This window comes from Poecilia reticulata, chromosome 19, assembly GCF_904066995.2.
Source record: "Poecilia reticulata chromosome 19, P_reticulata-male-v2, whole genome shotgun sequence".
In the NCBI taxonomy this organism is placed as follows: domain Eukaryota; kingdom Metazoa; phylum Chordata; class Actinopteri; order Cyprinodontiformes; family Poeciliidae; genus Poecilia; species Poecilia reticulata.
Window position 1 is genome coordinate 21,965,492 of NC_088848.1, and position 24,361 is coordinate 21,989,852.

The following is a 24,361-nucleotide window of genomic DNA, read 5'->3' on the forward strand; positions in this document are numbered from 1 at the left end:
AATTCCAACAGCAGAGTCTGCCATGAATGTTAAGGCTAGTTAGCATTTCCTGGAATGGCAAGTTGTTTCTCTGCCATTAGCACATTTAGTAGTGCATATACGAGATGATTGACAGCTCTAAGCCCCTCCTCCTGGCTCTGACAGCAATAGTAGTTCAGGGTCAGGATATAATGTCACTTTAACAAAATATGTAAAAAATGTATTTATTTTTTCTTACAAAAGTCACATAATGCAGCTATAAGGTCTGAACTTCAGCAGAGTCAAACATACTTCCAGAGAAGCGCAATCATCATATTAAATCTGTCTGACATAAGGTAACATGTTTACAACGCAGTGACTCACCTTGACAGGACTTGCCGGCCTGGCAGTGGGTCATGTGGTTCAGGACGTTCTTCATGGTGCGACAGTGGGGCAGGTTGCACTGCCGGACCTCTCCGTTGGCCTGCTCCCGCCGCTGGCACTTGTGCGCATGAAGCAGGAGGACCAGCTGCTGCTGGATCAGCTTGCGCTTCTCGGGGTCCGCTGTGGGTGGCGCTCCGGCCGCAGCCGACGCCGCGGAGGACTGCGCGTTGTATCCTGCTAGGCCCGCCTGCGCGCTGGGGACCATCCCTGGTGCTCCTCCCACCGGTGCGCCCGTTGGACCGCCCACAGCCGTCTGCGACTGCTCAGTGGCCCGAAAAAGGAAAGCAGCAGAAGAGGGAGGGGAAAACAATTGTGGGTCATAAAAAGTATTCTGAAGAAGCGGTAAAAACAATTACTGTGTTCGGCTCGTCATAATTAAATCTGAGTGCATCCCTTACCATGGCACCCATTGCTTGCATTGGCTGGGTCTTCTTGTCCACATTGAACTGGCCCAGGTTGTTGGCCATGGGCCCTTTGTTCTGGAGCTGAGGGCCCAGCCCTGCAGCTCCCAGGCCCTGACCTCCTTGATATGGAGCTCCAAACGAGCCGCCTGGGTTTCCCATCATGCCCGGCTGCAACACAACGCATCAAAAGAAAAAGTGTGAAATTATCTGTCTGTGAACTAGAGCTTTTTTTTATCAATATAAATAATTATTGACTTCAACAAGAACTTATGCCATGCTGAAAAGTTACTTGTAAGTCTTATTTCAAGTTTACCAAGATATGTGAACAAGAAACTAGATCAAACGTATTTGGTAAGATGTGGGATTTTTGACATTGTCATCATCACTAAAATTGCAGACTTACATCTTTAGCTACAGAAGAATCTTTTTATAATACTTTGCAATTAAGTTATCAGAAATAATCCAAACAGCTTCCATTTCATGCTTTATTTTCTTTCTAATCTTTCCTTTAAAGTTCAGTAAAGCGTGTTGTGTGTAATTACTGCTTTATAAATGAATAAACCTGCTTATCTCTACTCAACCATGTAACCTCCATGCGATGCAATAGACTTAAATGTCTTCCAGCTGTAATGAGCCCAGTTGGGGATAAAGGAAAATGACTCCTTGGGATAAATCTCCAAACACGCTTAAGATGCCGAATACAATTTGTGTGAGGCATGGGAAGTATGAATTTGAAGTTTTAATCACAATAGTTTGGTGAATGTATTGCAAAGACAGTCTTTTTTTAGCCAAATGTTTCACTGCTTTCAGACTAGTTGCTTAGAAACACCAGTTACAGAAACATAGGTGGGACCAAATCATTGTAGTGCAAGTCCTAAACTTTTCATTTAAGATTTTTAACAAGTTATTTGACCAATTAAGTAATTTAATCAAAGAAACAATAACTGAGTCTTTTTGCAATTAATTGAAAAGGGGTTATTTTGTTTGCTAGAACAACTAGCAAAAAGAAATTAACTTCAGAGTCATTTGAAATTGTTGTTGCTTTTTACTGCACATATTAACCAAAATAATAAAAACATCCAATAAATTTAGAAAGTTATGAATTAATTGATCAATGATGACAATGTTTAAGAAAATTTGATTTCTACAAAAAATTATAACCATGTTAACCAACTACAACGGTAGTAGCATTTGAGTAACATCGGATTATTAAAATAACTCAAATTATGTATAACAACCGTATGAACAGGAAATATGTGATAAAGTTTATTTAATTAGACATGGTATGTAATTGTTAACGAATCTAATTGATTCTGATAAATCAATTCTGGTAAATCAATAAGTCATTCAATGTGTGACTTGAGTCCAACTCCAAGTCACATGACTTGAAGCCTCTGTTGACACGGCTACAGCTAATCCAGTTAACACGTATTATTGCCCTCAACCAACAATGAATAAAACACTTAGAACAATAAAAGTAACAATCAAATAATCAACCATTGAGGTTTAAAAACATTTACAATTTATTATTATTAATACAGGAAACCAAATTGTGATACTTTTTGTTCATGGTATATGTGAAGATATGGCCCACCAGTGTCCGTGCTGATTTTTTTATTTTTTTCAAAACTATTTTACTATGAAGTTAAAATGATTAGAAACCTGAAAATAAAGACTGGATTCAGAAAAACAAAGTAACAAACATGCCGAGTCCGACAGCAACCGTCATTTGTGCTTTTAAAGTTTTTAATTATTGTTTTTTTAATGCTTGTTTTTTCATTTAGCACCCTTTCTTTAATAAAATAATCTCGATCTGGAAGGTTTTGCATAATCATTCCTAAAAATTGTTTTTAAAATAAAGTTTAAAACTTGGTTAATGTGTTTTTAGAATGGTGGCAATTCTTTGCTTTGATGCATTTACTTATGACCGCTAATCACCAATCAGAGCTGATCAATGGATAAATACTAACTGGTGCATTACAATACACTTATTATTATTGGTATTTTATGAACTTTTACTGCAGCTCTTCTTACATATTTTCTTGTAGCACAGCTTACTACGCAGTCGCTCTACTTGATGTTTTAGATCTGTCTTTTACTAATGTACATCAGAGGATTCACTTTCAGACCCATGTGGCATTCATGCAAAGAAATTAAATGATAAAAAGGCTTCCTTGTTGTAGCCTCACCTGATTGGATAGCATATTAAATATTGTAAGACTAATGTTTTGCTAATATTAAGACATTTTCTATCTGTAGACTGATTATCCCCCCCCCCAGCTTCCCCAACATGACAGCATGTCTGTTGGTAAGAAATGTGATTTTTGTTGAGGTATGACAAAACATACAGTATATAAACTAACCCTTTAAATAAGTTCATGTTTCGTGCTGATCAACTATAAAATTGCCAACACCGTTAGCTAATCATTTAATTAGAACTGAAAAAGTAACTTTATTTTTCCCTTTAACCAAACACAGTAATGTGTTGGTTTCCAGATGTAACATCTTCAGGTGGATCTGACTGAACTCCATCAGCTCTCCGTGTGAACAGGCTCAGGGCCCCTACCTTGTTCATGGCTCCATGCTGTTGGCCCCTCATGGCTCCCGGCCCCGCGGCTCCCTGCTGCTGCAGCGTATCGGCCAACATGTTGCTGCTGCTGGCCATCCCCTGGTTCCCGAAGCCCATCCTAGGGGAGCCGTTCATCACCTGGCTTCCCATCATGCCTGGCTGCTGCTGCTGGCCGTTATTGGCTTTCTGCTGCACTCCCATCATGCCCCTGTTACCCATCATCCCCGGCTGCTGCATCATGTTGGCCTGCTGCTGGGAGAGATGCTGCTGCTGCCCCCCCATCATCTGCTGAGGCCCCTGACCTGAGGATACCTTCATGTTGGCTAGGTGCTGCCCCATCACCGCGGGGCCTCCGGGGCCGCCCATGGCTCCCGGATGTCCTTGTTGACTGGAGGTGGTTGTACGCAAAAGCTCTGACAGTTGCTTGTGCTTGGCCACTGCGTCTTGGCCCCCGCCAACCCCGCCAGGTTCCCCCCCGGGACCGGGGCCGAAGCCCAGCCCCATTCCCCCTGCTGTTCCACCTGTGGGGCCTCGTCCCAAGCTGCTGTTCAGCTGGTTCAGATCCCCATCGTTGACCAGAACCGGTTCACTGGGAATGATCAGCTCATCCGGGAGGTCGTGCTCCAAGTCCAACAGCGTCCCGAAATCTGAAAATGGGAAGAACAAAAATTTAAAATAAAAAAAATCAAAGATTAGAAGAGGTGACAGGGTTTCCCCCAGTGTATTATAAGCCTGGCGGGCCACCAGGCTTTACTTGTGGCCCCACCAGGCTAAGCATTACTTAAGTCGTTTTAAAATGTTTGCATTTTCTAAGGTTTTATAACACATAATTATCAAGAGATTTTTTTATTTTTTTTTCAAATTTTCTGTCAACTTTAAACCATTTTTAACTCAAAAACACAACGGGCTGCTGGATGAATGACTGCCCTACCACTCATCAACACAGTCATGCTAAAATATAATAAATAGTCCGATTTTCAGAAGGATTAAGTGAAAAATGCAGTAAACCATTAAGACAATATTAATAAATCATACTCATTCAGGAATAAACACAAACGCAACAACTACAGATGTACTGATTAGGCCTGTCACAATAAGCAAAAAATGTATGAATCACACAATAAATTAAGATAAGCTTAATAAAGCTTATCGTTTTTCTATCTTTCCACCAGAAACTGGATGACAAGAGTCTTCAGTCTGGTGCTTTGGTGTCAATCATCCCTTTTTAGAGGAACTATTTACAGAAACTATAATTCATTTTATTTGTTGTGTCTAATGTTATTTATTTTGGATATTTAAAATGTCTTCCAGTTTCCAGTGTTAAATGTATGTTAGAATTTAAAGTTTATTCTTATTTCAGAATGTGTTTTTATGCATAATAAAATAATAATAAATATTACATTGGTATCAATAATAAATATATTAATACCAATGTAATAATATATTACTTAAAAATGATCTCAAACAATATTATAGTTTAGCACAATTACTAGACAATTTATCGGATAGCAGGTTTAGCACCGAACAAACATTTTGACAGATATTGATATAAATATCACTGTTATCAATATTTACAAATGTTATATACATTTCTTTGCCCTTTCAACACTGTAAAAAAAATAGAAACACCGCTGAAGTTGTTTCTGTGCTTCAGTTAAACATCCTTCATTACTATCAGATGCCCAACGGACAGTATGTACAAACCCACTTTTTCTCAAAACAAAACAAGAATCATAGGAAATGAAAATGCAATTTTATTATCATTACTGTACAGATTTCAAATGAGTTCTCACAGGGAGTGAAAACATATGAAAACTGATGGGAGTCTTAGCAAATCCAGCTCTTTGCCGTTTCTTAACACCCGTCAAGTTTCTAGAAGCTAAGAATGACATGCAACACCAATTTCTACACAAAACTCAATTTTGTAATAATTTTAAGAAGGTAAACTAAAACCACATGTCGTCACCTTTGTCAAATAATGTCCGAAGTCATTTTGACAAAAGTTTTTTTTTTTTTTTTTTTTTTGTCTAAACATCTTTTGGAAAGAAAGATTGTGGTGATTTTTAACAAGCCTTTTGTCACGTTTCTTTATTTTTATTTTAACAAAAACAAAATCACTTTTGTCAAAAAAACAACTGATGACGATAAACTTGTGTTTTATTTAAAGGATTTTCTGAATTTTGTTCATGATTTCCGCAGATGTAAAAGGCCATGTAACCATGACAGCACACACCTCACCGTCCAAGAAAGAAATCAAAAACCAAAGTGAAATTTAGATGTAAAAAATGTGTTTTTTTGCAATTTACATGTTGCACATTTTAGCTCTAGACTGCACACATGTAGTTATTGCAAAAGTTCAATCTACATATTTTGTTACTTTAGAATCACAAATAGCAACACACAATTGTAAGAGAAATAAAATAATAGCTTTGTGACATAAAAATAAAAATCAGAAAAGTGTGGCATGCATTTGCAGTCATCTGCAGTTGGTTGCTGTTGCAGATGCTAATGTTTTGGGGTTCGGCTCCACCACTTTTTCACATCAGACAGAAACTTTTCACCATTCTTCTTTGCAAAATAGACTCAAGCTGAGTCAGAAAGGACTGAGACCATCTCTTCAAGCATTCCTTCCAAGTCTTGCCACAAATTCTCAGTTGTCTTTGACTGGGCCATTCTAATACAATAATACATTTTAATCCAAATCATTTCGTCACAACTCTGTCTGTAAGATTAGAGTCAGTGTGATAATAGACAGGTAAAAAAAAAAAATTCCACCCCAGAACAGTTCTCAGAGCAGTGTCTGAGCAGCACTTTTTCCAAGTATATTCTCAACTGATTTTAGGTCTGAACTTCGACTGGGACATTTAAACGCAAAGTTATGTTATGACCTAAATCATTACATCGTAGCTCTGGTTGTATCCTAACTGTACTGACCGAACAAATTAAAGTTGTTTTTGCATGTTTGACAAAGCTTGTGAAGATGCTGGTGTGTCCAAGTGTGATGTAATGAAGCAGAGTTATCAAATAAATGTGTAATTAAGTACATTTGGGTCTGTGTTTTAAGAAGAAATAAAAAAAAAATCAATTCAGCACTGTTTTTCTTAATCAAATTGGTATCGGCCAATACTAAACCTCAGATATCAATATTGGTATCGGAAGTAAAAAAAAAAAAAAAAGTAGATCAGTGCATCCTTAGTTTTCTCCCAGGATTGTCCTGAATTTAGCTAACCCTATTTTGTGTAAAGGAAACCAGCTGCACTGGATTTTATATTGGGATATTCGAGTAAAGATGGCCACACTCTTCAGCTTAATATATTAAATAAAATATAAGTGATGCTCTGTTTGCTTTGCATTTCACCGCTATGCGCTACTTTGTTGTTGGCCTTTCCCATAAAAACCGTACGGCTTGATTTGTGTAGATTGATTTGTGCAAGCCACTGTACTGCATGTCACTGTCACATAGAGCAGGAACAATACACTGCATCCTTGCAACCTTAAGATTTTCTTGAAGACTGCAGTTCCTTCACAAAATACCATAGAGAGCTGCGTGACATGTGTGAAGCATTCTGGATGGATTACCTGTCAACCTGAAGACAAGTTGGTGATAATCGTGCCTGATCTTGTTAGAAAGGGCTAAAGTTAAAAAAAAAATAATCACGAGCTGTTTATTGTTAACAACTATCCTTGAATTGGAGCAATGTTTGAAGCATGGCGATCTAGATTTCTCCTAGGCCATTATTCCAGTTGTTGCCACAAACCATCAACCAATTAGTAATAATAAAAAAAGCAGGATAAAAATTACAATTTTAGCTCAACAACAACTGTAGCCCAAATTTACATCTCATACATACACCGAGAAGTCCCATTTTAAACACTCTTTCACATTCTAACATTTTCAACGACATATCATCATAGGTGAGGCAGATAGCAGAGCCTTTAATAATGCCTTGTATAATATATCAGTCTATCCAGACAAGTCCCTATGTGACACAATGATAAAGCTCCCAAAACTTTAGCATAAGTTCCCCTGGGACAGAGCTTTTAATCAACCAAAGCGAAGTAGCCATTAGGCACGACATCGTCAGCTGTGGAGCCGTATAGAGCTTGGAGTTAGCCCCATGGCTAACGCAGCTTCCTCCGGCTAAAATGGCTGTTAGCACGGGAGCTAGCAGGGGAGCCCTTCCTCACGTCCGACACACACTCTCTCATAGCAAGCTAACGTTAGCGAGCCGCGACAAAAACAGCCAAATAATGCCGCCGCGCCGTCCTCTTTCAGTCCCAAACGCCGCCGAAAAACATTTATGTAAACCAATATCATGGCAGCGGTAGATAGGCTAAATCAAAACTTACCATTTCCATCGCTGGCGGAGGCGGAAAGTGCCGGAGAGGAGAGTTTAGGCCTCTTGGCTGAAGGCGGGCCAGAGTCCAGAACGTTCTCGGCCATATTTTTTCGAAATAAAAATATATAAAGTATCCACAATTGCAGACGTTTTCACGCCTTTAGAAACCCATTCCTTCTCGTTGCCAATATTGCGACTTTTCCCCCTCCGTTTGGGGTACTAAGAGGGGGAAAGTCCCGTGTACAAATTACTCCGCTTTCCCTGGGTTCGCCTCTCGATTTCAGCCTCGGCGCATATCAACCCCCCTCCCCTCCCTCGTCGGATTTTTTGTTCTTTATAAATTTCTGCCAGCGGAGGAGGAGGGGGTCCGTGAAAGTAAAGAGGGGGACACACGCATCTGCTTCCCTCTAGTAAACTTAAAGCGGCTCTTCTGGTGTAAATAAACCGTCCCCGGGTGTCGCCTCCATGGTTGCATCCGTCATTTCAGCCTCCTTTCCTGCGGAGTCAGGATGAAGATAATGTCGGGCAGAAAGGCTCGCTTGGCTGCGAAGTGACGGTGGTGGTGGTGCTGCTGGTGGCAGCGGGTGAGGATGATGGGATGCAAATCAAATGTATAAAGCTGACAAATGTGCAGCAGTAATGGACAAAAGTATTTTCAATAATATTTTCGCCATAGCTATTACAGGTAAATAAAAAAAGTATTGACGCAGAAACAAACTTGCATATCCTCCTTTTTAAGTAACCATATGCAAAGAGATTTGAGTTATTCCACTCAACAGTTATCTTTGACAAAAACTGACTGTGGTGTGTGTTTTTTTTTTTGTTTTTTGTTTTTTGGGGGTTTTTTTGGCTGAGATTTTAGTAGAATCAAGCAAACTTTGTGCCCACAACACCTGAGATGATGTTCCAACTCTACAAATCTGTTATCCACAGTTCCTTTACAAAGTATTCACACCCACTGAATTAAGTCATATAATTGTTCCAACCAATTTGAATGCTTTAAGGAGGAATTTTATAACAATACAGTAACACAAATTAGCCCATAATTATACTGGGAAGAAAAGGCATACGTTTTTTTTTTCACAATAAACCCCCACCCCCTCCTCCCGAAAACCATTGTCTGCTGCTCATCTGATTTCAGGTTTTTAATACAAATTTGCATTTGTATTTACCCCTGGTTAATTCATTCGACAACCACCTTTTACCACAATTACTGTTGAAACTTGTTTGGGATGCACACTAAGACTAAACTTTGACTGGGCCATTATTTAAAAAATAATATACTTGGATTTAAACTATTCATCTGTCGTAGAAAAGTGAACATACAGCAAAATCTTAAGTTGTTTGAGACATCTTAATGTTTTTTTTTCTGTTGTCTGAAATTTGACTCCATATATCTTCTCAGTTATGTTGATCTGTCACATCATCATGGGATTATAACATAACAAAATGTAAAGGAATTCTACGAGTGTTCATATTTTTGTAAAATTTATTTTAAATAATTTATTTTAAAGATGTATCTTAAAACCTTTCATGCATGTCCTCAGTAATATTTTTTCTTATTTTATAGGTGCCATAACTTCCAAAATAAAATTGAACCACCCCATAAGTAATGTCAAGAATTGTCTATGCATTTAAAAAAAACAACTCTGAAAGTTGAAATTTCAAAATTTAATTCAAGCAGAAGTTATTATTCCACATATATACTAATTACACTTGATCTCATAGCCTTTATTCCCCCACTCAGTTATATTTTACAACAGGGCTGTGTTTACAGTATAATGATTCATATCATCAAATAAAACAAAGATGTTATGAGAATACTGTCTCACATTTCACCAAAACAGAATGTGTGTATTATGCTTAATGATGATAATAAAATTAAACTTTTGCAGTGTTTGCAAGGTAATGTAAAAAAAAAAAACATATTTAAGAGCACTTATTAAAAGTGAGATTACATCAAATTGCCACACTTTTCATATTTTTGCCTGTGTAATCAAATTTGATCAATGCTATCCATTCAAAATAACCAGAGTCTGAGAAACAGCGAGTACGTTTCATCCACTAAACAGGTTTTTCTTTCATGTGTGGGAATGTTTTTTTAGAATCTTATATTTACATACACACCTCAGTCATCTTACTTCCTATGGGAATATCAGCAACCACACAGGTGATGGCACTGTAACTTGATGTGATATGGACAAGAGAGCTGCTAAATAAGAACCAGAATAACGTTTTCACCTTGAACATCATTGTTTGTTCACAATGTCAGACAGGTCTATGAGGCTCATAGTTTCAAACTTCAAATTTTAAATATTTTATTAACCCCAAAGGGGAATTAAGTGATTTTGTAACTCACATTAGTCAGGTTTCCTCAAAGAGTCATTGGATGTGGTGATGGCTGTGGAAGGATCTCCTAAAGCAGTCAGTGTCTCAGCAACAATGAAGCAGCCTCTGACCGAAGACACTCCGTTGTCATGTAATCTCATAAAGAGGACACTCAGGGTTGTCCCTAATATTCTTTATTTTATTAATAATCCTTTTCTGCATCTCTCCAGAAGGTTGACAGTTGTCCCCAGAACAGAACCATCCGTCTTTGTCAGCTTGTTGAGCCTTTTTAAGTCCCTGATGCTGCTACCCCAACGGATGATGAGAAATGGATTTGTGGCAGCAAGATGCAGCAACACGCAAAGTGTCCTCACAAAGTACAGTCTTCTCCATACTTTCTTCTAGATTGCTTCACTGTTGCGTCTCAAGACACCTTGGTCAACGATCAATATTCACGTGATTGTAATTACAACCATATGTCTTCGCTGAAAAGATTATTTAGATTGATTGTTGCCAACTGATGGTAAATGGTAAAGGACACATCAGCAGAATCAAACTGGCAGCCTACCGATTAGAGGATGTTCTCTTACTAACATCGCCACAATCATCCCACATTGATATTAGTGGCAGTGGGGGCATGGCTGACTGATACAGTGTAATCAGACTTCTAGAGAACATATCTGCAGAATACATGAATATTCTGTCATACTAATAGATATGATAGAATATATTAATAAAACTACCCATTAAAAAACTGTTAAAATTTCTGTTAAAATACAAATTCACGTAACACTGTTCAGATTTTCAGTTGCATTCTTTTCTGCCACTTCACAATTATTTACTAAAAAGCTTTAAGGAACAGCAGGTGGTAGTACAGAGACGTCTGCCGTTTTTCTCGACCACTAATAACTGTTTAGTTAAGTTTAGTTAAATTATCAGAGGTGTTGGAGGGAAAGAAATGCTATTTACTTTTATCCTCCTGACTACCAGGAAAAAAAATATTGTCCAATCACCTTTTTTTTTTTTAAATCCCACAGTCTTTGTAAGGTAATAAAAGGTTTTATGCACTTACTTTGTCTCTTCCCATGAAATGTGTTATTACTGATAAACACCATTTTTATGAATTAGAAAAAGGTACGTACAAAAGTCCCACCCCTTCACATGTGGTCATCATTGAAAAGCCCTAAATGTCGTCTCCAGATACAAAAAGGAATTAATTCAGTAGAACGCAGGGGGTGGGAGATATTCAAGTTTAGAAATGTCCTCTACAGAGGACAAAAATGAACTGCTGGTAGTCAGGAGGATATTGCAGTTTCTTCGGTGTACTAACATGTAAATTCTGCTATACAATCCTTACCGGTTGGTGGCAGTAATGCACCATTAAGTTCTTTGCCAACCGCCAATAACTGTCACAAGAAGAAGAAGCTGCTGTCATTACAGTACAAATATTGTGCTTCTAAAGATGTCGAACAGCTCATGTGTGAACATGTTATAGTTTTACACATCTTTACACCACATTTATGGACATTACTAGACACAGGAAGTAGTAATTGAAGGTAATATCGAATGACGTGTTGTATTATTGACGGACAGATGAAGTGTTCATACGGTTAGCAGCTAGCTTTGATTTACAGTTTGACACATTTTGGTTCGGTGTGAGTGAAGCGTCTTCAGAATGCTGTTAAAGCTAAGATACGTCGTTGTTTTAGTATTTATTTATGAAAGCTTAGCTTGCAGTGTTTATAAAACCAATTCCTTAATGCTTCGTTTGTAAAATTACATTTTCGCTGTGATTACAGGATATATGACCCTTGCGTTTGAAAATGGATTTTTGTAGCATGGATTTTCGTTCATTGGAAATGTGAAAAACCCCAGAAAAACACCACTGAACCCAGGGCTGTGCGTGAAGCTCTGAGAAGCTGATAGACCCATCTTTAAGATGCCCTACCACTGCGTGGCCTACGGATGTGGCAAAACTGTCGAAGATGGGGTGACTTTGTTTAGGTTCCCAAAGGATCCAGATGAATTCCGCAAGTGGGAAAAGCAGGTTCAGAGAACCCGCGTGAAGTGGGTGGCCACAAGCTTCTCTCACCTCTGCAGCGAGCACTTTGGCAAAGAGTACTTTGAGGACAAGATGCCTTCAGGGACACTGAAGCTGAGGCCGGGCGCAGCTCCCACAGTGTTCGTCCGACCACACTGCTCCTCCTGCGGGGGAGTGGGCTGCAAGCAGTGCCTGCCTTCTATCCAGCGCCGCGCCTCCGCAGCAGAAACTACAGAGCGTAGGAATAGTGTAAATAAGCCGATCAATTTGTGGGGTTTTCTCGTTTTCTCAGTGGTTCAACATAAACCTCAGCTCTATTTCTTTACAGGGAGAACACAAAGGAAAGGAGGATGAAGATAAGAACATTCGCAAAGAAGGATGTTTGCCAAAAGTACGGGTGATCAGGAGGGAAAAAGCAAGAAGTGATGGACCATGTGAGGAACAGATATTTGAAAATAACATTTGTAGATGTTTTGCAAAGAGAAAAAAAACAAACTAGGCTCTGATTACTTTCTCCACTTTGCAGTGATTTGTGAGATGTGTGGAACGACCGGCACTTTCAGCACCTTCTTTTCAAAATCAAAGCGTTTTTGCAGCTTATCCTGTTCCCGCTCCTATTCATCCAACTCCAAGAAGTCGTCCATACTGGCACGTCTGCAGGTTAGAATGAAATGCATTCTGTTGGCTTATGCCATATTTTAGGCAGGGTCTTCTTTTCAATTCTGTTTTAACGAATTGCCAAACTTCAGAGAACATTTAAAGTTCATAATGCACACTTTGGTACACATTCTGTATTATGCCTTTGCAAATTACTGTTTTAGATTCAACTTGTACACATCTGAGTGTCTTCCATCTGGGTTTGAGAATCAGCTTGATACCTTGGCATTGAGCCATTCAAATCTTTTTGTCAAATTAAAAAGTTGGTCCTGGTGTTTTGTTAGACATGTTTCCAATATAGTCAGATCTGGCGGCCCATCTACACACTAAATCAGCTCAAAGGTTTTGATCTGAAAGAGTCATTTGTTAAAAGAAAAAAAGGGGGGTATTACCTGAGTAATTTTATAAGAAGAGAAATGGAATATTCTTTAATGTCTAAGAGTAATACATTTATGAGAAACAGGTCAAGTTTTCCACAATTGAAGGCATACATTTACAATCTGGACATCCTTACTACTTAGAAACAAACTAGAAACAAAATTCCTAATTTTACCCACTCAGGAAACGTCATCTTGAGTCAGTACATCTGGGATATTTTCCTAACACTTTAGAAAATATCCAGATGTGAATCTCCTGCATTTCCCACTAAAATCCTTGACAACTTCTGGTATTTTTATTTATTTATTTTTTTCTCACAAATGTCTGTTTTTATCTTCTCAGAAATTTTCCGAGTTTTTTTTTCTCTTTTCTTTCATGCAAATTTTAAGACTTTACAATGGTCGAAAATATTTTCGTTTACTAGTGAAAATATAGTAAATTGTATTTACTCATTGAAAATTTCTATTTTTTAATATAGGCTACAGGAATATCATTTTTTCCCCTTTTCAAATGTGTGAAATTGATCTAAAAATGCCTGCCTTTTTTCGGCAGAAATGTACTACTTCGTTCGTACGTTATTATTATTATTATTTAATCCACAACGTCCCTAATCTTCCATCGGAAATCCGTCACCAACTTTTCAACACTCCTAGTTTTTTTGTCTTATTGTTACAGTGACCAGTAGGTGGCAGCACTCAACTACTTTACGGCTCCCAACTCCGGTGAAAATAAATAAAGAAGAAGAAGAGCGCGCTAGACTTTAAATGCTACTGTTTGTATGAGCCAGCGTGTGTTGGGCTCAGCTCGCAACCGTCCGTTTCCTCACAGAAATGCCCAAAACCTGTTGCGTGGACTCCTGCTTGAGCAGGCGGTCTGACTTCGTCTACCATCGGTTTCCTGTCACCGACCCGGAGCGATTGAGACAATGGCTGTTTACGCTGGGAATGGACCCGAACACACCGGTCCACGTCGTCAGCAAGATCTTCGTGTGCCAGAAACACTTCCAGCCGGACGATTACCTAGAAACGGACTCCTGTGTGAGACGTCGAGGCCCAATGCTCAAAATCACCGCGGTCCCGACCGAGTGCGTCGACGACCTGTTCAGTGTTAGATTCAAACGCAAGGTGGTGAGTTCCCGCGGTCACCACGGTGGACGGGATGCTGGAAAACAGCGACCTCACACTGAACCAGCGTCGGTCCACCGTTTGATGGGGACTTAGATAACTTAGGAGAATTCAAGTGTTTATATTTGATATGGGTAAAAAAATTATTCAAATATCTATTCAGTCCTAAAAGATTTGGAAAAGTATTACACTTCTATATCATTCTTGCAAGTTTGGAGAACTATGCAAAAATACATTTTACTGGAAAAATGTTAGTTTCCTGACATCATTCCTGATTTCATCTTCTAAAAATAAACCAATGTACTAAAAGAACAGAGCTTTTGACACCTATTTACGTTTCTATTTATTTTTGATGGACATTAACTTCATGTTGGTAGAAATGCAGCTGTCTTTTTTTTTCTGGTTCTCTTTCAGGTCTGACCTGCTGGGCCTGGGTTTGACTGATTCTAATTTTGAATCTAAGCATGACAAAATATTAAAGAGGAAAAACAAAGTGTTACTGATTCTTTTATTGGAGATAGATGTAAGAATACAACAGAAAAGTGTATGTCCCTTTTCTTGAAAGTATGGAGCCCCACCCTGCCATACATGTAATGCCACTAAACTAATTTTCGTCTGTAGTTTCAGTAGTGAGAGCAGAGCAACTGATCTAACTTTATACATAATGTGCTTTCATCTCTTTAGGGGCGACCACCCTCAAAAAAAGCTACAGTTCTGAACAGAATGAACAAAGCCTCCGCTACTGCAGGAGTAGAAGGTAATGGTGCGCGTGCGCACACACACACACACACCTGACTACCCATACTTTCCACAAATTCAGCTGCATTTTTGCATTAATAATTGGTGTCAACTCTGCTAAACTGAGAATTCCTCCAGCTTCCAGCCTTTGTGTTTGTAGCAGGTGATTGGCTTATCGTTTTTTTTTTTCCCCCAGCATCTCTCATACTTGATGTTTCTCTTGATAACTCAAGCATACACATGGCTTTCTGCTCTGCTCACTCTGCAGCACATTCGGTGTTTGACTGGGGCTCCTACCTGACGACTGAAGCAGCGCTGGCTGCTTCCGTCTCCAGCTTCGCGCATGTGAGTTTACCTTACTACGTCCTGCAAGTTACACACATTATGTCCCGTGTTGCTTTTAAGAACTGATTGGTGAAATATAGAGAACGTCTTTAGATTGAAAATACTGCTCAGACTACATGTTGCTGCAGAGAAGAGAAAATGACCAGAAATGGATTGATAGGGATTTTTGGTATTATCATTTTGTTGTTACTTTCAGTCTAATGTTAGAGCAGTTTAAAATGTTTTCTTCTTTAGTGTGTGTATTAACTGACCTGGGGGTCACAGCTGCCTGTTCATCTTCAGGTGAAACAGTTTGACCAAGATTTGAACCGGGCTCAGGCCGTAAATCAGATATCGCATCTGGAACTGGGTTGCTAGTTGTTTAGGTAAATTGTTTTACGACCTTTGCTGTGTTTAGGTAAAATGTTTTACGACCTTTGCTGTTTTTTCTCTGCTGTCTATCTTGCCTATCCTCCCTCTTTGAAGTTTGATAATAAAAGACAAGCTGTATCCAAAGATTGGCAGAACGCTCTGTGAACAGCTCTGAGAAGCAGTTGACAGAGTCTTCTCCTTTTGCTTGCAGAAGTTTAGTCATAAATTCATATACGTTGTCTGTGGTTCTTTTATGTCCTATCATGGATTATGGGTAGTCGTGAGCTTGTGTTGTGCATGAAGAAGGCGGCTCAATGTCTTCACCTCTGCAGGCTCCACTGAGCTCTGACTGGGACGATGTGGTTGTCGGGATGAAGGTGGAGGTGCTCAACACCAACGCTGTCCTGTCCAATAAGGTCTACTGGATTGCTACTGTTCTTCAGGTCGCAGGTTTGTAAAGGTTTTCTGCTCATTTTCAGTCACCACGAGTTGTACTATTTAATACCTGCTAACAAATGTGTTTTTGTCAATTCTAAAATTTGGTGTAGATGATGATGAGGGAAACTCCAAACGTTTATCATCTCCGTGTAACCAGTATACACTTGTTTGCAAAACGTATTCACACCCCTTGAACTTTTCCATATTTTGACACATTACAACCACAAACATGAGTGTATTTCAGTGGAACGTTATGTGAAAGACCAACACAAAGTGCTGTACACTTGTGGAGTAGTAAGAAAAGGATACATGATTCAAAACATTGTTTACAGATCACAAACTGAAAAGTGCTGCTCCTCCTCCACTCAGCTCCTTCAGACCAGCCAGCAGCAATTAGCAAACACTTGGTGGAACTACTCATCAGCTGAGCTCATTATAGGAGCTGCTTCTCAGTGAAACGCTGGTAAAAATGTAGTGAAAGGGTTAATAGAGGAGCCACGTTATGATTGGGTTCAGAAAGAGCAGGAGTTTCTTAAAGAGACAGATGCCCAATTTTAAGGCGTTAAATTACAAAGTCAGATTTCCTTTCATATTTGATATATCTTGGATTTTTTTTAACAACTCAAGTTAACAGTCACTTGATTGTGCTATAAAATGGCACCGTGTGGCTGGAAAAACAATACTGCCCCATGTCATTTTATTTGTGTTTTTGGTTGTTTTTTTATTTCCGTTTTTTTTTTTTTTCTGGTTGTTTGAATATTTAAAATATCTTCCAGATCCAGTGCAAAGTGTTCTTTTCAAAATTAAAAGTTTATTGGTCTGTAAAAGAGCGACCTCGCATTATTATGCCAATGTCAGTACAGGCCACTACTTGAAAAATTGTCTCAAAACATTATCTTTTATCGCCTAGCAAAATGTGTTATTTTGACAGTCCTCTTATGAAATCCAAAGAAATTTATGGTTGCAGCGAGACGGAGTATGAAAACCTTCACACCCCATTCCGAGCTGCTATGTAATGTTTTGTGCTTTTAACTCCGTCCTCCGCTCGCCTGTCCGCAGGCTACAAAGCTCTGCTTCGATACGAAGGCTACGAACACGACAGCAGCCATGACTTCTGGTGCAGCATAGTGTCGGGGGAGCTGAACCCGATCGGGTGGTGCTCCATGACCAGCAAACTGCTGGTGCCGCCACAAGGTGAGCTCCTGCTTTTTCCTTTTTCCAGATTTGAATCTCGGCTAACCGTAAAACGACGCGCGAGAAAGCCACGTTCGCTACCGGAAAAAAAACGACAACAAAAAAAAGCAAACAAATGTGTCCGTTTTGCAGATGCGAATAACATCTCCGACTGGAAATCGTATCTGATGAAGAAGCTGGTGGGCTCCACCACTCTGCCCGTCGACTTCTACGTGAAGGTAGACGTTTCGCTGTTTTTGACGCGTTTCCTGTCCCTGGAAGACGAAACTGAAGCTGAAGTGTTTGTTTTGACTTCGTCAGCTGGCGGAGAGCATGAAGCCCTCGTTCAGGGTCGGCGCACGCGTGGAGGTGGTGGACCCCAAACACGTGAGCCGCACCCGCCTGGCCGTCATCGATGCCGTCGTCGGCGGCCGTCTCCGGCTGGTGTACGCGGACCAGAGCGACGTCCCCGACAACGTGGTTTTCGACTTCTGGTGCCACATGTGGAGTCCACTTGTCCACCCGCTGGGCTGGTCCAAGACCGTGGGTCACACCATTAAAGCATATGGTGAGTTCAAAAACGAGAAAAACATGAGATTTATTTTTTTTTATATACGCAGTGCTTAGCTTTTTCTAAAAATGTCATGTGTTTTAAAGTTTTCTTTTTGTCTTTTTTTTTTGCATGTTCATGGGGAGCTGAATTTAAAAAAACGGATTATTATTATTTTTATTTTTTATTGCTGCCTATTAATGAATTCTTGTCATGATGGAGCGCTTAACAGACCATAATGTCATACCGTTGCTCTGCTGTGGCACTTTCCACTATTTCCACTTTGTTGTGTATTGCGTGTAAAATTAGAAACAACTCAGTCATGGGAACATTTAAAAAAAAACTGTTAATTTGACTTGTGGATAATGGCTTACAGTAATTAGTTGTTTTATGTTTTTTCTTTCTACTGTCAGTTACTCAGTCTTCTTGTTTATAGGAAGCAACGTGGAACCTTCAAGCAACCCAAAGGGAAACAGTGAAAATATGTTCCAGGGCCTCTTTAAAAAGGTAAGCTGTATCTCTAATGCAAAAATGTTTGACTGCTGTCTCGCATTCTGTAAAGAAGCGGCGTCCCAACTTTGGAAAAATTAAATAAATAAAAATACTAAACCAGCATTACAAAAAAAATACACTGTGAATAATATTTACCTGTTAAACTCATGATGGATCAGGTAAATATTTTAAAACAAATGAGGTTGTCGGATGTCTAAAGCATGGTAGATGTTTAACTTGAAAACTTGAAGGATTTTGCCAGTGTGCATTATTAAAATAAGAGCATTCAGTTTGCAACATTCTTTATTTATGCAAAATTAAAGAAAAAATAAAAGTTTTATGTATTTTCAGAAATGAGTTTTGAAAGTACTTGGCAAAGTATGATGAATCAAAAGCAGATTTGGGTGCAACAAAGTCTGCTTTTGAGTAAAATTGTACCGACACGTTGTGTTTCTTATGTTTCCCGTTGTAAGAAGGTTAAAATTTGTGTAACAATTTTGCCCTAATTATGAATAAAGTATCTGAATCAACCACCTGGGCTGGGCAAATATGGAGATTCCCTCTTTAAAATGTTTGTGCTACTTTAACTCTCCACTAGTTGGCAGTGTTTTTCTGACTTTGGTTAGGTTTTATAGGATTTTTTCCCCCATAAACTAGCATGTTCTAAAAGATGACTTGCTTGCTTGGATGATTTCAGCTGTTCTAGTTTCAAATTGTCAGATGTAAAAGAATCTTAAATTCCTGTTTGCATGAATTGAAAATGTTTTCGTGCGACCTGCAGCCCAGGATCGTCTACATGGGGGAGGGATTCTTTGAGGAGGGAATGAAGCTGGAAGCCATTGATCCTCTAAACCTGGGAAACATCTGTGTTGCCACTGTTCACAAGGTAACAATGCTTTGTTGGTTTTTCTTTTTGGGGGAGGCGCTCGCGTCTGATTGGTCGGCTCTGCCTTCATCAGAATTGATATTCCTGACTTGTACCTGGTCATCTGCAGGTGCTGCTGGACGGTTACCTCATGGTGGGCATCGACGGGACAGAGCTGAACAACGGCGCCGACTGGTTCTGCTACCACGCCTCCTCCCATGCCATACTGCCCATCAACTTCTGTAAAAGGAACGACATCACCCTCACCGTACCCCGAGGTGATCGTCTGCTGCCTCATCAGCGCTCCAAACGACTCATTGTCCTGCGGATTGTGATTCATGAGCTTGTGTTTTATCAAAAAACGTGATCCGTGTCTGTGTCCTGGCAGGTTCTGATCCTCAGACTTTCACCTGGGACAAATATCTGCAGGACACTAAAGCAACAGCTGCACCAGCACGACTGTTTAACACTGTGAGTTCTGCTTTGGGAGGCAGACGTCTGAATTTGGTCCTTGTTATGACGGTTTGAACAGAGACAGACTAAACCACCAAGGATTACAAACTACTTTGGAAAAATTTCCGTTTGTTGCAGGTTTTACATGTTTCACTGTTTTAAACGGGCAGTATTATGTAAAATTGACTTTTTTTCTTAACTTTATATCATGTTATAATGTTATTCCCTCATCAAAAACATACCTTCAGTGTTGCTTTGGTTCTGTCATGCATTTTTGAGAAATCCTTTCATCTCCATGGCAACCATTCATCTGTGCAAAAGTCCTGGTTGAACCTAGCCCCACCTTCTCTGAGCTGCAGTTTCCAAATTTCCGCCTCACAGAGCAGCCCTCCCCTGCTTGTCCCTCACTCTGGTCCTTCAGACTAGCCAGCAACAATTAGCAAACACCTGGTGGAACTGCTCATCTGCTGAGCTCATTATAGAAGCTACTTTTCAGAGCAAAGCTGGTACTAACGTTGTCAAAGGGTTAATAGAGGAGCCATGTTGTGTTGACTTCCTGAATCCGGAGTTTCAGAAAGGGCAGGAGCTTCTTAAAGAGACAGACCCAATTTCAAGGTGCTAAAATACAAAGTCAGATTTCTTCTGAGTTACGTTTGACATGCCACATCTTCATAACAACTGATGTTAACATAGTTGCATGATTGTGCTATAAAATAGGCCTAGAAAATACATAATACTGCCTTTTTAACACCTGATTCAGATGATTACAGTTTAGTGAGCCTGGTTGAATCAGAACGCCTAAAACAGTCAGTTACTAGAGACGTACCTCATAACGATTCAGAGCTGATACTGCAGTTAAATGCTAAGAGGAGGTGAATAAAAATCCTCTGCTCAGTTTTCCGGTCTCCACTGAAGAAAAACTTCCCCACAGCCTGATGCTGCCACCTCTGTGTTTTACCAGAGGTGCAGCTTAGATTCAATAACAGTTGAATAGTTGTCATGAGCAGGAATATGAAGTTGTTGAATTTTTTTTCCCCCATCTAGGCTGCAGATCCTGGTAGCTTTGTTTTCTTGTTTTCTTCTGAATCCAGTTTTTTGTGCTGGACTTTATTTCAGGGTGTCAGAGTAACTCGGGGCAGAATAAAGATGTATACAAGTCATAATTTTTCTTTCCATTTGACAATTCATCACTTAAAGTTCCAGTAAGTTTGAGGAAAAGTTTTACTGGTGTAAATACTATAAACCATCACACCTTGTGGTGTTTTTGTTGTTGTTGTTTTTCCTCAGGAGAACCCAGGTCATGGTTTCTCCCCCAACATGAAGCTGGAAGCCGTGGACCTGATGGAGCCGCGGCTGGTGTGCGTCGCCACGGTGAAGCGCTGCGTGGGCCGCCTTCTGCTGATCCACTTTGACGGCTGGGAGGATGAGTTCGACCAGTGGGTAGACCACCAGTCCCCGGACCTTTACCCCGTCGGATGGTGCGAGCTGGTGGGCTACCAGCTGCAGCCGCCTCCAGGACTTGGTGAAAACATCTGGAGAGCTTTTTCTGTCTTTTTTTTTTTTATATTTAGCTATTATTCTTAAGCCCATCTCAGTTGTGTATTGGATAATGGAATGACAAAGGTTTCTTTTTTGTTTTCTAGCACATTTGACTGAAAACCATTCGGCGCAGTGCAAGAAGCCCAAACCCATTGTGCACAACAGAAAGAGTACGTGAATGGTTTCCCCACTACACACCAGGGTCACAATAGTTTTGGGTTTTTTTCATTAGATTCATTAGATTACCTCATCAATAAATCTAATAGTGTGTTTTCTAATTATTAGTTAAATATTGCTTAGTTTTTATTAGTCTTAGTAGTAGTTTGTTTTTCTGAATACTTTATTTTCTTTGGTGCAGAATTCAAAAAGGTCTAAGTATATTATTCAGGGTTTCCCCCAGAAAACTTACTAAGTCCGGTGGTCGGGGCATTGAGGCGGTCCACCGTGTTTTTGTATTAAAAGATGTTAAGTTGACAGGAAATGTAAAAATATTACTTTGTAATTATATGTTACGGGAAAACATCTCCAGTGAAATGCTATTTAAACCCACAATTAGCCTAAAAACAACAAATTTGCACTTCTGTTTAATCCAAATTAAGTCAGCTGCTCCTTCAGGCCCCCAAGGGCTTCAGGGGCCCCATAAACGCTAATATTTTAAAACAGACCACAGATACATAAATGTAACACTTCTTTATTGAGATTATCAATGCTGTTAAATTCGATTCAATTGTTAAGGCATACATAAATTAAAAGATATTAAATTGTTTAACTTTTAGATCCAAGTTTTTAAGGAGCTGGCAAGTTTACTTAGTAAAACTTCAAAGAACAATTTTCATAGTTGGATTGTTTTGTTACCATACCAACAATCTGATGCTGATTAAACCTCTGTGAGTTTAATCTTTGAATTTACACAAATTAGTAAACTGCGATTATTGCTTTTTATGTTGGCCAATTAAACTACTCCCTTCTCCTATATTTCACTAAATCTAACACAGAAGCTGTTAGAGGTGCTGATGTTTTTAGCAGCAAGAGGGGCCCCTAAGTCAATGTCTGTTCAAGGCCTCAAACAGCCTTGGACCAGCCCTGCATGATGAAGTAATTTGCTGCACTGCGCAGAGATGCACAACCAACGGGAGATTTAATTCAATGCTGCTAATGTGGCTTTAGTAGCTCTTCCATTTCGTGTCAGTTGTGTTTTTAATAAGCGTCACAGAAACTGTTTTGGTTGGTCGAGTTTCTCAGATCTCCGTGCGGCCGCGCGCATTAACTCTAAGTAGACAACGCATTTGATATGGTTTGATGTAAAGTGTAACCGGAAAAATAGTACTAAAAAAAAAAAAAAATAATATTAAATCAGCGTGATGCGTTACAGACCGGAGAGCATGAAAGCTCACCAGGCTGAACCTGCATGATAAGGTTAGCACTGCTCCTCATCCACAAACGCTCCGGCCAACCGGGACCACAGACATGAACTTTACTGGGAAGACAGACACAGAGCCACACTCTGGGTAGCATATTGAGATGTAAACGCTGCATATAATTGTTCGTCCACAAAGATAAATTATTCTCACGGCTCCACAACGCGACCTCTGAATTCGCTACAAGTTATTCCTGCGGTTCACATTGAGCTGCTCAACCAGAGCTAATGCGGCGGGTTTTAAACTTACCTAGAGTTTTCCAAAGGATCATAATTCCTCACAGTGATGTAAACATCCATACAGTCCAGTTTGAGGGGAAAGGAGGCAGCAGCACGCAATCCCGCTGAGGTAAAGCAGCGGCAGCGCGCAAGCCAAAGCGCAGAGGCGCCAGCGGTGTGATTACTCAGTGCGCTGTCGGCTTTTAAATGCATAAACTTATAAACCTATCTTTCAGGAATAAATCTGCTCTGCTAGTGAAATGCCGAGAACAACAGAGACGCTTGCACCCCGTCTTTTTTTTTCCCCTAGAAACGTAAACGAGCAATGCTTAGCCTGGCGGCAGGGCTAGTAAAGCATGGCAGGCCGCCAGGCTTATAATACACTGGGGGAAACCCTGTTATGTATGATTTACAAAAAACATTTACAGTACTTTGTTTGGATCACTAAAGTATTTTTTAATTGAATTGATGACTATAAATGTAGACCCAGGTTGACTTTTTGACTAACAAAAATCCATAAATCTGCCCCATAGTTTTTTTTGTGTTTGCTTTAATAAAATATTTAAATTTCCTTGCAAATCACAGATTCATCTGCTTTATGTTCCTTTATTTTACTCTTTTCCCTGCTACAGGAAGGCGGTACGGTAGGAAGCGGATGATCCAGGAACAAGCGAGCGACGCCTCCAACGAGCTGCCAGAAAGTTCTCAGAGTAGTCAGCCGGAGATCCCAGCCATCAAAACTGAAGTGGAGGAACAAGAGAGTGAGTGACCAGCTCTCAGATTAATCACTTCTATATTTCAAACAACCGGCTGAATGAGGTTTGTCTCTGCAGTCGTCCCGGTCCAGGTGAAAGTGGAGGAGATGGAGACTCCTATCGAGAGTCCTCACAAGACTCAGCAGGCCTCACTGAGACCCGTAAAGCAGGAGAAGACAGAGCAGCAGACGGAGTCGACGCGATCCGGCCGAGAGGAGGTTGGATCTCCGAAGGAAAACTTCAGAGAAACTACCGTTCGTGAAGACAAAAGCACAGATCAAGAAGGCTTGAAGGCCGGGAGTCGAGAAAACGACGGCAGCAAGGATGGGATGTGGGAGAGCAACAATGAGCAGGACCGGACCGGAGAAACTGAGGACGTAGACGTATGAGAGGGAGAGGCTTTAATGGACAATAAAAACCTCATAAGTTTAGAACAAGATATTGGTTTGACAAATAGTAGAGTTTGTAGAGTTTAGGAACTACCTCACTTTGACCATGTTAAAAGCATGACGGATAACTTTGGCTGTAATGATAAAGTTTTTTTTTTTTTATTCTGTTTTACTTTGTCTTCTGCAGATCACTTTTGTCTAAATTTCCTATCGGCTACAAATAAACCAGCTAATTTGCTGTCATCTTTTGTAGAAGTAATACCAGATATGTTTGTTTTTATGGTTCTGGAGCAAAAGCCACAAAGCCCAGATGGAGTCATTTAGCTTATCCAGACAGAAACAAGCTAAGGTATTGAGCATATTAGATTAGAGTTTAATAACAGTTAAAAGTTTC

The 24,361-nt window shown here is 39.8% G+C and overlaps 2 protein-coding genes across 7 annotated transcripts in view; one reads left to right on the forward strand and one right to left on the reverse strand.

Moving 5' to 3' along the window:
• ep300a (EP300 lysine acetyltransferase a) overlaps window positions 1–8,395 on the reverse strand; it is a 34,112-nt gene extending 25,717 nt beyond the window's left edge. For 4 of the 5 annotated variants that reach the window (XM_008437891.3, XM_008437889.3, XM_008437890.3 and 1 more), the window contains exons 1-4: window positions 7,726–8,395; window positions 3,373–4,022; window positions 801–974; window positions 343–664 (exon numbers count right to left, since the gene is read on the reverse strand). In XM_008437891.3, the coding sequence (XP_008436113.1) occupies window positions 343–664; window positions 801–974; window positions 3,373–4,022; window positions 7,726–7,819 (1,240 nt within the window). In that variant the 5' untranslated portion in view covers window positions 7,820–8,395. The remainder of the gene's footprint in view (window positions 1–342; window positions 665–800; window positions 975–3,372; window positions 4,023–7,725) is intronic. The other variant, XM_008437888.3, reaches the window with a different exon arrangement.
• A 3,049-nt stretch (window positions 8,396–11,444) lies between these two features.
• l3mbtl2 (L3MBTL histone methyl-lysine binding protein 2) lies at window positions 11,445–24,215 on the forward strand. 2 transcript variants are annotated; one of them, XM_008437886.3, is made up of 18 exons: window positions 11,445–11,599; window positions 11,843–12,333; window positions 12,413–12,518; window positions 12,611–12,744; window positions 14,928–15,000; window positions 15,250–15,326; window positions 16,010–16,127; window positions 17,175–17,309; window positions 17,442–17,527; window positions 17,610–17,856; window positions 18,275–18,345; window positions 19,112–19,216; window positions 19,326–19,473; window positions 19,584–19,666; window positions 20,936–21,170; window positions 21,292–21,357; window positions 23,456–23,584; window positions 23,657–24,215. In XM_008437886.3, exons 2-18 carry the CDS (start codon window positions 11,983–11,985, stop codon window positions 23,965–23,967), a joined length of 2,475 nt encoding a protein of 824 aa, XP_008436108.2. In that variant the 5' UTR covers window positions 11,445–11,599; window positions 11,843–11,982; the 3' UTR covers window positions 23,968–24,215. The 2 variants fall into 2 exon arrangements, with proteins under 2 accessions (XP_008436108.2, XP_017166346.1); XM_017310857.2 differs by lacking the exons at window positions 11,445–11,599; window positions 11,843–12,333; window positions 12,413–12,518; window positions 12,611–12,744 and adding an exon at window positions 13,721–14,246.
• Window positions 24,216–24,361: the final 146 nt, after the last annotated feature.